This window comes from Oreochromis niloticus, linkage group LG22, assembly GCF_001858045.2.
Source record: "Oreochromis niloticus isolate F11D_XX linkage group LG22, O_niloticus_UMD_NMBU, whole genome shotgun sequence".
NCBI classification, from domain to species: Eukaryota; Metazoa; Chordata; class Actinopteri; order Cichliformes; family Cichlidae; genus Oreochromis; species Oreochromis niloticus.
This window is the reverse complement of record NC_031985.2, coordinates 34,525,278-34,537,445: the sequence shown is the minus strand read 5'-3', so window position 1 is coordinate 34,537,445 and position 12,168 is coordinate 34,525,278. Positions and strand designations below refer to the sequence as shown.

The 12,168-nt window shown below is 42.0% G+C and overlaps 1 protein-coding gene across 1 annotated transcript in view; it reads left to right on the top strand.

Annotated features, from left to right (window-relative positions):
• Positions 1–12,161, top strand: part of LOC100695994 (zinc finger protein 345) — a 12,959-nt gene extending 798 nt beyond the window's left edge. Inside the window, exon 2 of the mRNA XM_013270481.3 lies at positions 9,648–12,161. Coding sequence (XP_013125935.1) covers positions 9,648–11,758 — 2,111 coding nt within the window. The 3' untranslated portion in view covers positions 11,759–12,161. The remainder of the gene's footprint in view (positions 1–9,647) is intronic.
• The last annotated feature ends 7 nt before the right edge of the window (positions 12,162–12,168 follow it).

The window sequence follows — 12,168 nt, the reverse complement described above, 5'->3', positions numbered from 1 at the left end:
TATTGCCACATTTAATTAATTATTTATGTATTTCACATTTTAATTAATTATTGACACATTTAATTAATTATTTACTGATATATTTATTTATTTCATTTTGGCAGTCCTGGCGCCTGGCTCTCATCTTGAATTAATTTTATCTGTCAGCCTCACCCATCAAACTCAGGGGGCGGGGTTAACGCTGCCCATGCAGCTTCTCTAACATTTGATTGGTTGCCGTGCAATGTAAGTCAAAACAGGTCGATCCTAGATAATCGATTGCTTCTGTAGACTTGAGGCAGCCAGGTATCCCAGAATGCATTTCAAATCACAGGCAGCAATGGTGGTGGTGTAGTTTTAAAATACCCCGTTTTTCTGTCACCAACTACACTTTTAACAGTGTTTTAGCTGCGAATGTCGTGCCGTAATCTTCACGTCTGGTCAGGTTGTCAACATAGAACATGTTTGCAAAAGTGCTCAGATGTTTTCAGAGATGTCACTAGCTCTGCTAACAGAGTGTACCGAGCTCACAGCCCCGGTGTTCCAGCTTAACAGTTTTTTTTGGAGGGGGGGGCGGTTACGTCAGCCGGTTTGTTTACATATTCCACTCTCCGTGTTCCACATGTTGCATTCGCAGATTCTCATTTTCACCGAACGATCGTCTCTTTCCACCTGGTCTTGTGTGTCTGTGCTTCTGTAACATAAAGAACGAGCTGACATGTTTCTCACGACACCAGCGATCAGCTCAACAGACCCTCAGTTTACCTGCATGCGTCCTCCTCACCTGTCAGCTGTTTAACACCTGCTGCTAATTCAAGAAACACGCCCACATTACCTGGTGATAGTCACAGTTTAACTGGGCAGCCGGTACTTGATATAACGCAATGTCGGCGCATTTTTCTGCACAAGATAAGTAAATATAGTATTTTTCCCGAGCGCAGAGCTGCTGGAGCTTGTTTCCTTACAGAGCACTTTATAGGCGAACCCACTTTATCAGCGGCTGATGTCCAATCACCGCACACAGCTTTGAAACCTCACCTGAGTTTTAGCTCTCAGTGGTTAAACGCTGGACTTAATTCACTCAGGTTTTGTCTGTCGGGTCACGTTTACTTCGCTGTTTTATTTACAACTGAGCAAATCGGTTTGGCTGAGGCTAAAGTTACGTTTCATAACTGCATAGTTACTGGCACATGTGTTAGACTGAACTATTCGCTTTTCTTTATCTGGTGTGTTTTGGATTTAACAGTGAATTTTGAGATTAAACTGACTTTTAAAATGTTTTTTATACAAAGAGGAAAGAGAAGGCACATTTCCACCGAGAGGAGCAGAGTTTGCAACAGCATGTTCATCATGAAGACTGCAACCTGGACAGAAATATTATATCATCTGTTTTTTAATAGTTATTCAACTGTATTCTAAGCACCAGCTATCTGTTAGAATTTTTAGAGTTTACTTAACTAAAAATAAATGAGGTTAACATATAATTTGTGTGATTTTTCTCTCTCTCTCTCTTTTTTTTTCTTTTTCTTTTTTTTGCTTTTTCGGTCATGTTATGTTTAACTGTCAAAGGTTTGTTACAAACTATGAAACACACTTCTGACTTCTGGATGTTAGAAGAAAACTAATACTGCTCATGAATGAGACTAAAGGCAGGAAGGTGTCCTTTAAAACTAAACATGTTAGTAGGACCTCCCTATTTATATCATAGTTTATGATATAGCACGTGTATTTCAGTAATAGCCTACTGATTTCACTGCAGTGGTGAACAGTCACAAAGCTCACATGGGTGTTATCTGTGATACTCCTTAACTATAATTTATCCAAGTTAACGTCAGTTAACCATTCAGACAGTTCTTTTGCAATGAAAAACATAAACACCCATGCTGCGTAATGTTTACATTATAGCTGCTTATGCAGTAACCATGGTAACCACGGACTCTGAGCGGCTGGATCGACGGAGGTCAGACAACAATTTTACATGTATGATCTTAAAACAGGACACAGCCACTATACGTGCTGGCCTCATATCAAATGTGAACGCAGACTGAGTCTGTGTTTGACGTTTGCTTTATATCTAATCTTCCTCTCAAACATTTAAACAGCAGCGAGTCTGCAGCTGAGGGAATACAAACTCAAATTGTCGGAACAGGTTTGCTCGTTTCTTGCGTGTATTCATTTGGTGATTGATTAAATGTATAACTGTTATTCTAATATGCTGCTGAGTCTCTTACACTGATGAAAATGCAGAAAACACAGATCACGAACACCTGTTCAACCAATCACTTTCATTCCACTTTGATCTGCGACAAACTGGCGGTTCCTCTCTGTTACATTGTTGCGTTAGACTGCTATAATTTTGTGTTCTTTATGCTGTAGATTTTCACATCTCTGGAATAGTTGGCAGTATTAAGGATGCTTTTCTGTAAAATCATATTGATATGACCCGTGATATATTCGTAGATGACCGTTAGATAGTCAGCTGGGAAACTCTGGGTTAACTCAGAGAGCTGAAGATATCGTGGATATGCTGATCTTGCTCCGTGGTGTACAGGGCCGTTTACCCTCATGATTAATATTCACAATAAAAATATTAGCCGAACATCATGAAGTCTGTATGTATTTCATAGTGTCGAACAACCTTTGTACAGTTAAAGCTAGCAGTTACTACATGACGGAAACACCAACATTATCTCTTTTATGCGTTTATACACAGGTCACGCTGATTACTAAACAAAAACCCAAAGATCAGCTGTTAATCGAATTTATTTGCTCTCTCTCCTCCTTAAACATGTTTTTAATGTTAGTTATAATTCAGAATTGGCGACTGAAACACGTAGGACACATAAGAACATCAGGAAATAAAACCCCAATAAATATAACCTCAGTAAAAGAAGTCAGTGTCAGCGGGGGTTATTACAGCTGTGTACCGGGGCCTGCACTTTGTCGGCGGTAATAACAGCTCGATTGCTTGCGAGGCGAGCGGGTCTATCCCACGCTTTGCCGTGAGACTGGGCAGACATCTCCGAAATCATCGAAGCACTTTTGCAAAGAGGCTGTATCTTGACAAACCGACCAGACATATGAAGATTAAATCACTACATTCTCGGCTAAAAAATATTAAAACGGTATTTGGTGACACACAAACAGGGTTTTTCAAAGTTCAGTTCTGTTAGTTTCCAATGGTTTCCACATGCCGGTTGTTGTGTGCTAAAAACAATGGCCACCAGGCCAAAGCAATGGTTTTGACTCGATCAGCGTTAACCCCGCCCCCTGAGTTTGATGGGTGAGTCTGACACATTGACTGTAGAAAACATGGACGACGCCACAGCTCCCCAAAAATGAAGCCAAAACGTCTCTATCGCCCCCTGGTGTCTGGCTGCAGTATAGGTCATAAACCCCGCCTCCTCCATGTTAGCGGATGGGACTGGGGTCAGACTAAAATAAATTTATTCTCCTTAGATAATTTTTTTCCAAAGATTCTTTCTTTTGTTATCAATAGTTCTCATCATGCTGATTGATGTCCAAGGGGTCTCCTTTCCCATAAGTTTGATTCTAATTCCTACAGCGGCGATGTTAAATTGGGGTGAAACGTCATCATAGCAGCTTTGACTGGCAGCTGCAGTCACGGAGAAACTTGCGTATCTCTGTTCGGGAATAGCAGATAGAGCGTAGGCTCTGAGAGGAGGGCCAGCGTTTACGCTACGAAAACACGACCGAGTGTTTTAACCTGACAGCCTGAGGTGTTCTTCAGTAAACTGGACTACCCGACAGAAGGACCCGAGGCCCCGCTGCACTTTTTCGGTAAGTTAAACGTGTTTGTAAGCTAATCCGTAACTACCGTCCTTAGCTATGTCCCGAGACCTAGCTAGCTAAAATGAGCACTCGGCTGTCAGGGTTCGTTTAGCTAATCTGTGCAGGTGAATGAACTTACTAAAGAAATTAAGAGAAACGTTCCAGGCTAATCAGTCACTAATTACTGTTACTGTACTTTTATTACAAGTATTATACTGTAAAAGCAACAGGCTGCACGCTGCTGCGGCTCCTGTGCAGAGCTGAATATTAAATATGTGCAAACAACAGCATGTTTTCAGTCTCTTGCCACATCTGTAAAGACAGCAACATCTTTTTTAAAAGCTTGTACTTCAGTAACTCCTCATTAATCAGGAACTATGGATTAAAGTACTGTAGTGTACTGTAATACTGAAAAAAATGTAAGAGAAGAACTTCAGATCCTGAGTGTGTGAGGACAGAAGAATCAGCTTTATTTCAATTTTGAGGGATAAAATTTATATTTGAGTTTGATGGTTCTGTTGTCTTTGTGATTACAGGAGCTGCCCTCAGATTCAGACCTCAGCACCACCCAGTGACAGCAGACAGATCATCCAACATGTTAACTGCAAAATGAACTGATGAAAACAGTGCAAAGGTTAAAATACCACATGTGCTGTAGTGAAAGCTGCAGCTGTTTTATTGATAAAGTTAAAGACAGAAAAAAACAAAAGGTTTAATCACTCATGTAATTGTGTCACTATATATCAGCATTAACAGGACCTCAGTTTGGTGTTTCACAAAGCTGCTGATCTCAGACCTGCACAGCTTCCGTTTTAAACACTTGATGTACTCAGCTGCATGAAGAGCATATGAGATTTTCTCTGGCACAATTAAATAAAACCTGATGAAGGTCAAAGGTCGTCACTTGTATGTTGAACTACAAACTTGTCATCTGGAATTCTTTCACAGTTTTCTGCAGATGGTCTTATTTACCATAAAGTGATTCAGAGTTATTCATACCAGAGTAACCAGAGAGGATCATATATTTTTAAATATATAACTTTCTACAGGACTGAATATAATATCTTTATGTAAAAGTCTGGAGCCTCTGGGGAGTATCCGAGTATTTATAACATTACACAAACCAAAGGTCTCCATCACAGTGTTCATGAAATGCTGGGTTTATCCATCTCCTGGATCGGGCCTACAGAGGAGTGCTGAAGATTTCCCTGTGAGGGAGCTGCTGGTGAAGATCATGAGTCCTGCTTGATCTATGCGATGAGCTTCAGTCTTCCTGGTGTTTCTTAAATGAAGCCTCTCTCAGTGGGTCAACAGAACTTCTGGCACAGGACAGCTGTGATGAAAGAAAAGGAAGAAGTTTCTCCAAACCTCTGGACCCAGGAAACCCAGCTTGGTCCTGATGGTCTCCCTCACTAGTTTCTCTCCAGGGTGAATGTAGCTGTTGATAAAATATGGACTCTGTTATTAAATGAAAAGAACAAATTAGACTACACTACTGAAACGTTCTGCTGATGTTTTTAAAGTCTCCATGTTACCAGGCTGTAGAGGGCTCTGAAGATTTAAACAGTTTTAGATCCATTACACTCACAGTTTTATGTTAAAATCTCAAAGGACAGCATTATATTTTTGATATTAACAGTAACTCTGGGCCTCTGTAGAGTGTGCAGATGATCTCATCGCTGTCTAAAAATGGATAACAAACATAAGAAGTGCTGAATCCTTCAATAACACAGACTATTAGAGTAACAGGTGTGTAGCATCGCTAACTAGCTAGCAACAAGCCTCCAACACAGTGCGTATGCTAGCGGCTAATCTAACTAACGAATTAACAACAGAGTGATTTTAGAACTATAAGATGATAAGCTGTGCGTCTTTTTTTTATAACAGTGATGTGGTTGTATTTACCTTAATTAAACGAGTCGTCAGTCGCGGTAAACCAGCAAAAAAACTTGAGCAGCCGGGCTACGTAAAAAGTGTAGGGGGGCGTGTTTGTGGTCACGTCCAGCGGGTGTGTGGGCGGGAGCGTTACACAGTCGCTCCACCTCAAGTCACTACTGCGCAGACTCTGGCTCCAAATTTGCAAGATGGCAGCCTCCACAAGCGGGATATTTTGGCTTCATTTTTGCACAATGGGAGGAGGCGGAGTCGCGTCGTCCATGTTTTCTACAGTCAATGGTCTGACAGATAAAATTAATTCATGGTGAGAGCCAGGCGCCAGGACTGCCAAAATGAAATACATAAATATATCATTAAATAATTAATTAAATGTGTCAATAATTAATTAAAATGTGAAATACATAAATAATTAATTAAATGTGTCAATAATTAATTAATTAAATGTGTCAATAATTAATTAATTACATGTGTCATAACTATTTATTTAATTAATTAATTCCAATTTTAATTAATTATTGCCACATTTAATTAATTATTTAATGGTGTATTTAATTAATTCATTATGGCAGTCCTGGCGTTCCATATTTTCCTTGCTGGTTATTCTCGTACTGCACATACTCATATAGAGGGAGATCATAGCTTTATACAGGCTCACTGCAGAGCAGAGACATAGGTACCATGATTAGGGTGACCATATTTTGAGTTCCAAGAAAGAGGACACTTGGCTCAGTCATGAAGAACTTGCTTAAAGAAACATATTTAACATATTTAAACGATGCCTTCTCTGTGCGGTTAATGAATTGTGAAATAAAATATGTCATATAGGCTTTTACAAGTCAACATCCTTATAGAATATGATGTAACACTATAGATCAACTTAACTCAGAATATATAAAGCATATAAACAATTACAGCAATATGATGCAACAAACACAGCAGTACTACTAATCCAAAATACTCAAAGCTTCATAGCACTGAAACAAACATTCTGCTGCTGATACATACTTTGGGTTTCTGAATAATAAACTTTTTTCTGCCTTTCATAGTGTTTAACTTGAAGGCCCTGAGCACTTTCTCCCACACTGAAAACACTGGAATGATAAAATTATTTGAACATTACCTAATAAGACTGATTCAGGACAGACAATTAGTTATTGTAAACTTTCCTAGCATTCCTTCACAAACAGGGAACAGTCTGTCTATTCTCTCCATCTGTCAGCTGCTGCTGGCTCTTCCTCCTCCTCTTCCTCACACACTGCTGAGTTTGTCCTGGTGGATCATCAGGGGTGCAAAGCCTCACAGATGATGTGCAGCAGTGGGTCCCTCAGTCTGTCCTCACTCTGGACACTTGCAGTTGTCACACATGGAAATCAAATGTGTGATAAGCTGCAGGATTCAAACACAAGTGTAATTTATAAATACATGTTCATACTTTTATTACACAATCAGAGAGAAAAAGAAAGAGAGAGAGTGCAGGACAGACAGACAGGTGACAGTCTCAGGTGTATACACTGCTACAAAACAGCACAAGAGAAGGAGGATTTAGTGTTTGTGTTATTACAAGTGCTAAACAAGAAGAGCTCCCAGATGCTACAGTGGACACATGTGTGACTCCTGTGATTAAAGCATCTTTCTTTCAGCTTAACGAGTGAACCGTCAGCTCGTTCAAACACACATTAAAGTCCGTTTGGCTCGACACCACCGAACAGAGGCAGCAATATAACATAGCTAACATTAACAGTGCAGTGAATCCTGTTTGTGCCGATATTCAGGACTGCAAACCGAGCAGCATTCACTGACTTTCAGCTTGTTGTGTTTGTGGATATATGACTGACTTTAATTATCCATAAAATCATCACATTCTCTGTAAGATTAAGGTTGACTATATATATATTTTGAAGTAGAGGCTTTAAAACCAAGTAAACGCTTAAAGTACAAACATCACTAATGTCACATAACTTTGCCGACATGTGGCCAACAGTAATGTTTTAATGTTCTTCATTATTAAACATTTGCACATAAATAAGTGACATCATATTCAGTACTTACTTTTGACAGTTCACTCTTCGGCTGCTCCCTTCTGCCGTATTTTGCGGCAAAATTATCCACACCCACCGCCGCGCTATGAATTGTGGGATATAAAAGGACAACGAGGCGTGCACCGGACCACGATTGATATTTGGGGAAATCGACGGCGCATTTGGAGTATGCATTTGAAGTACACTTCGAATTGGGACAGCCATCGTCACGTGGCGGTGACGTAATCGCACTCAAAATGCGTACTTCAAGCGTGCGGTCTCTTAATTGGGACACAGCCAACCACTTACAAAGCAGCAGTTCGGGGAATGACGTCACACACATGGGAATGACGACGTATTCACAACGTGGAAGCTTAAAAGTAGCCAAATCTTTTACCCAACCATTGGTGAACTGGATGTGCGCCTCCAGAGATTTATAATTGCGAAACTGGTTCACCTTGTACCGCTGACTCCATAGACAAGGTACGAAAATAAATCAGGCTATGTCAATAGCAGTAGGTCTCTGGGGTTTCTACTCCACTGCCGTATTTCATACGGGTCCACATTTCCAATGCACGCTATTTTCTGCAAGTACCTTCGCTTCGCCTCCGTCCTTTTTCTTTTGAGCTGCTTTTAAGCATGTTTCTTGCAGTCGTCCTTCCGACACAGGGTGTATGTTTTGATTTGTGGCCCAGAAAAATGGCGCCGCGCTCCCACAATACTTTGCGGCGTGACGTCAACTCCAAAGCCCTGTAGGAAAACCGGACATTTTTATCAATCTCGAAAATCTCCCCGGAATGAATTTCGCTTTGTTCGGCAACGGCAACATGAAAATTAGAGAGAGCCAGTGAGAGCTGTGATTGGTCTGTTACATGTGGTGCAGATTAAAAGATGTGACTGACAGATGTGTTTAATGTGTGTGTCTTTTAGAATCAGTCTGAACAAATGTGAAACAAAAAAGCTAATATTTGCTTCCTGTGATGACATTTTGTTGGCGATCGACTGTGGTAAATATGTATTGCTTGTTTAGTTGAATCTAACTGCTGCATTTGACACGATGGATCATTATCAGTGTTGGGCAAGTTACTTTGAAAAAGTGATTAATTATAGTTACTAGTTACTTCTTCAAAAAAGTAACTTAGTAACTGAGTTACAAGATTCTAAAAGTAATTAATTACTTGAAAAGTAACTATTGCGTTACTTTAAAAAAAAATGTTTAACCCTCTGGGGTCCAGGTTATAATTGGCCATTTTTGACTACTTTTGATTTTACCTCTACATTTCACCTTTAAAAACTATTTACTTTGCCTTGTTTGGTATCATTCTTTTCAGCACAACCTCACGTGTCTGAATTTATAGTTATGTTTTCATTTTGACATACTGTATTAACATAATTGATCTAAAATCAGACAAAAAACACAAAATCTGAGTAGAAAAAGTTATTTTTTACTGTAACAACCACAAACATCTTTAATGAATCATATTTCATAACTTTAAATGCAAATATAAATGGTCAATTTTAAAATCCTATCCCCTTTACAATGGGGGGTACTGCAGGGCTCTAATCTTGGGACACTACTCTTTTCATTGTATCTACTGCCACTGGGTACGATTTTTCAGAAAACACGATATTTAATTTCATCTATATGCTGACATTTGCCAGCTTTATCTACCTGCTTGTTTGTCTTAGCGATGTGAAGTCATGGATGGCTCCAAAAAATAAATTTAAAAATAAAAATCTAAAAATATTTCTGCTGTGCAGCACTTTGGTCGGTCATGTATTGTTTTTAAAGTGCTATATAAATAAATTATGAATGGAGCTACAGATGTGTGCTGCCTTTAGGTGCTAGTGGAAACACTGAACATCTGTATTTCATGTTGTTTCACTGTTACTTTCTGTGTCTTTCATGCCGCAATTGCTTTCATGAACTGTTGACGTTGTTTTTCTTTTTTTTTCTTTCAGACACATCTACTCTTTGTAAGGTCACCGCTAATGAAAGTCTCTGCCCGCTGTCAAACTCCATCCACATGCCTTCACCTCTGCCCAGCCCTGCCTCCTCAGACATCACCTGTACAGCTAAAAGTGACGACCACTGGAGAGGCAGCCAAAACTCACTCTGCATTAAAGGGACAGATAGGAGAACCACGGACAGGAAGTCCAGTGGGCAGAGACAGCGGACAGCATTGTTGGCGCACCCGACGAATCAGCCTTGTGTCCTCTGTGGAAAGATTTTCTGCCATCGAGGGAATTTGTTGAAGCATGTGAAATTGCATTCAGACTCCCCCAAGCATCTCTGCGGGGTCTGCAAGCAGCGCTTTGAGTCATCAGACAGTTTGTCAGACCATCTGAGATCTCACATGGAAACCGTGAGCGGTGGAGGCGGGACCTGCAAGGTCTGCGGGAAAATGTTTCAGAACGTGGAGACACACATGAGGAGCCACACTGGAGTTAAACCTTTCAGCTGCGTCCTCTGCCAGAAGAGCTTTCCCCGATCTGGAGCATTGAGGCGCCACAAGAAGATCCACAGCAGAAGGAGCACCGACTCCTGCCCCGTCTGTGGACTCAGCTTTGCTCAGAGTGAACTTCTCCAAGAGCACCTGAAGATCCACGAGGACGGTGACGGAGACCAAAATGAGAAAGACAGCAAGAGTGAGGACAGTCAGCCAGACTCACTGAAGCTAAAACGGGAGGGACCAATGCCAGATCTGAATTCGGCGGTGCTCTGCTGCAGAGTCTGTGGTGATTCGTTCCACAGTCAAGGCTTCCTTAGGAAACATGCTCAAATGCACTGCAGGGAGTCAGAGAGCATGTGTGGTGTCTGCGGACAGCAGCTCGACTCACCAGATGTTCTTCTAACACATTTGCAGTCACACAGAGAGACTGGTGGGACCTGTGGCATCTGCGGAAAGACTTTCCAGAATATGGAGACGCACATGAGGAGCCACACCGGCCTCAAACCGTACCGCTGCTTGGTCTGTGGCAAACACTTCCCCCGGCCAGGCGCGCTTAGGCGCCACAATAAGATCCACAGTGGGGAGCGCCCGCATGTCTGCAACCACTGTGGCAAGACCTTCATAGAGAGCAGTGCTTTGAAAACCCACAGAAAGAGTCACTCATTAGAGGGTCAAGATGGCGAGTCACCGGTGCACTCTCAGACCAAGACATCTGACACAGAGAATGCCAGAATGCTGCCACGCTGTAAAGTTTGCGGTGAGTCTTTTCAGAGTAAAGTAAGTTTGAGAAAACATGCCAAAAATCACTCGGCAGGGTCTGTCTGCGGGGTCTGCGGTGAAAGTATGCCACCATCAGAAACACTCACAGAGCACCTGCAGAGTCACAGAGACGCTGGCAAAATCTGTCACGTATGCGGGAAAACCTACCAGAACATTGAGACTCACATGAGGAGTCACACCGGCATCAAACCATACCACTGCAGTGTCTGCGGGAAGTCCTTTCCGCGGTCTGGTGCTCTGCGGCGCCACAAGAGAATCCACAGTGGGGAGCGACCATATATCTGCGAGTTCTGTGGCAAGACGTTCATTGATAACGGCGCTCTCACCTTGCACATCAGGAACCACACCAGAGACAAACCATCCAACCGCATCTCCTGCGAGACATGCGGGAAGAGCCTCGCCTCCATCCACGTCCTCGAGGTTCACAGGAGGATCCACACAGGCGAGAAACCCTTCCAGTGCTGCATCTGCGGGAAAGCCTTCAGGCAGGTGGGAGGGTTGAATGCCCACAAGCTGACGCACACAGGCGAGAAGCCATTCAGCTGCAGCCTATGCACTAAGAGCTTCAGCACCAAAGGTTACCTTGAGACGCACCTCCGCTTCCACAGGAAGGAGCGCGCGTTTAGCTGCCACCTATGCTGGAAGGCCTTCGTCACCAAGAATGACCTGAAAAAGCACCTGCTGACGCACAGTGGGGAGAAGCCATACAGCTGCCGGCTCTGCGGCAAGAGCTACCAGGAAAAGCGCTCCCGGGATGTGCACATGAAGGTCCACACAGATGCCAGTGACGACCCAATCGGGGAGCAGAACACTTTGCAGCCACAGCTGCTGCAGCTGTAGAGACCAGTCCAGACCAGTTTGTACTGGTTTTACTAACTGATCAGAGACAGAAAATATTTTCACGAGACTAAATAAAATCTTCCTGAATATGTATGTTTTTTGGTGTTTGCAATAAAAAAAAAACTCAGCGGGGCCTCGAAAACAGAGGGCCTTGAAAGGATCCAGTTCTTGAACCCAGGATTGTTCATTCTGCGTTCCGCTGAGTTCTGAGTTCCTGATAATGTGCTAAAATAATCCTGGGGTGAATGAGTCAACTTTCTGTGGGTTTTCTTGTTATCGTCTATCCTGGGCCTTACACAGAGTTTCTCTCTGATTTCTCAGACTTTTTATCTGATTTAGTGCTCAGCTCAGATAAAATAATTATTGTGGGTGATTTTAACATCCATGTAGATGCTAAAAATGACAGCCTC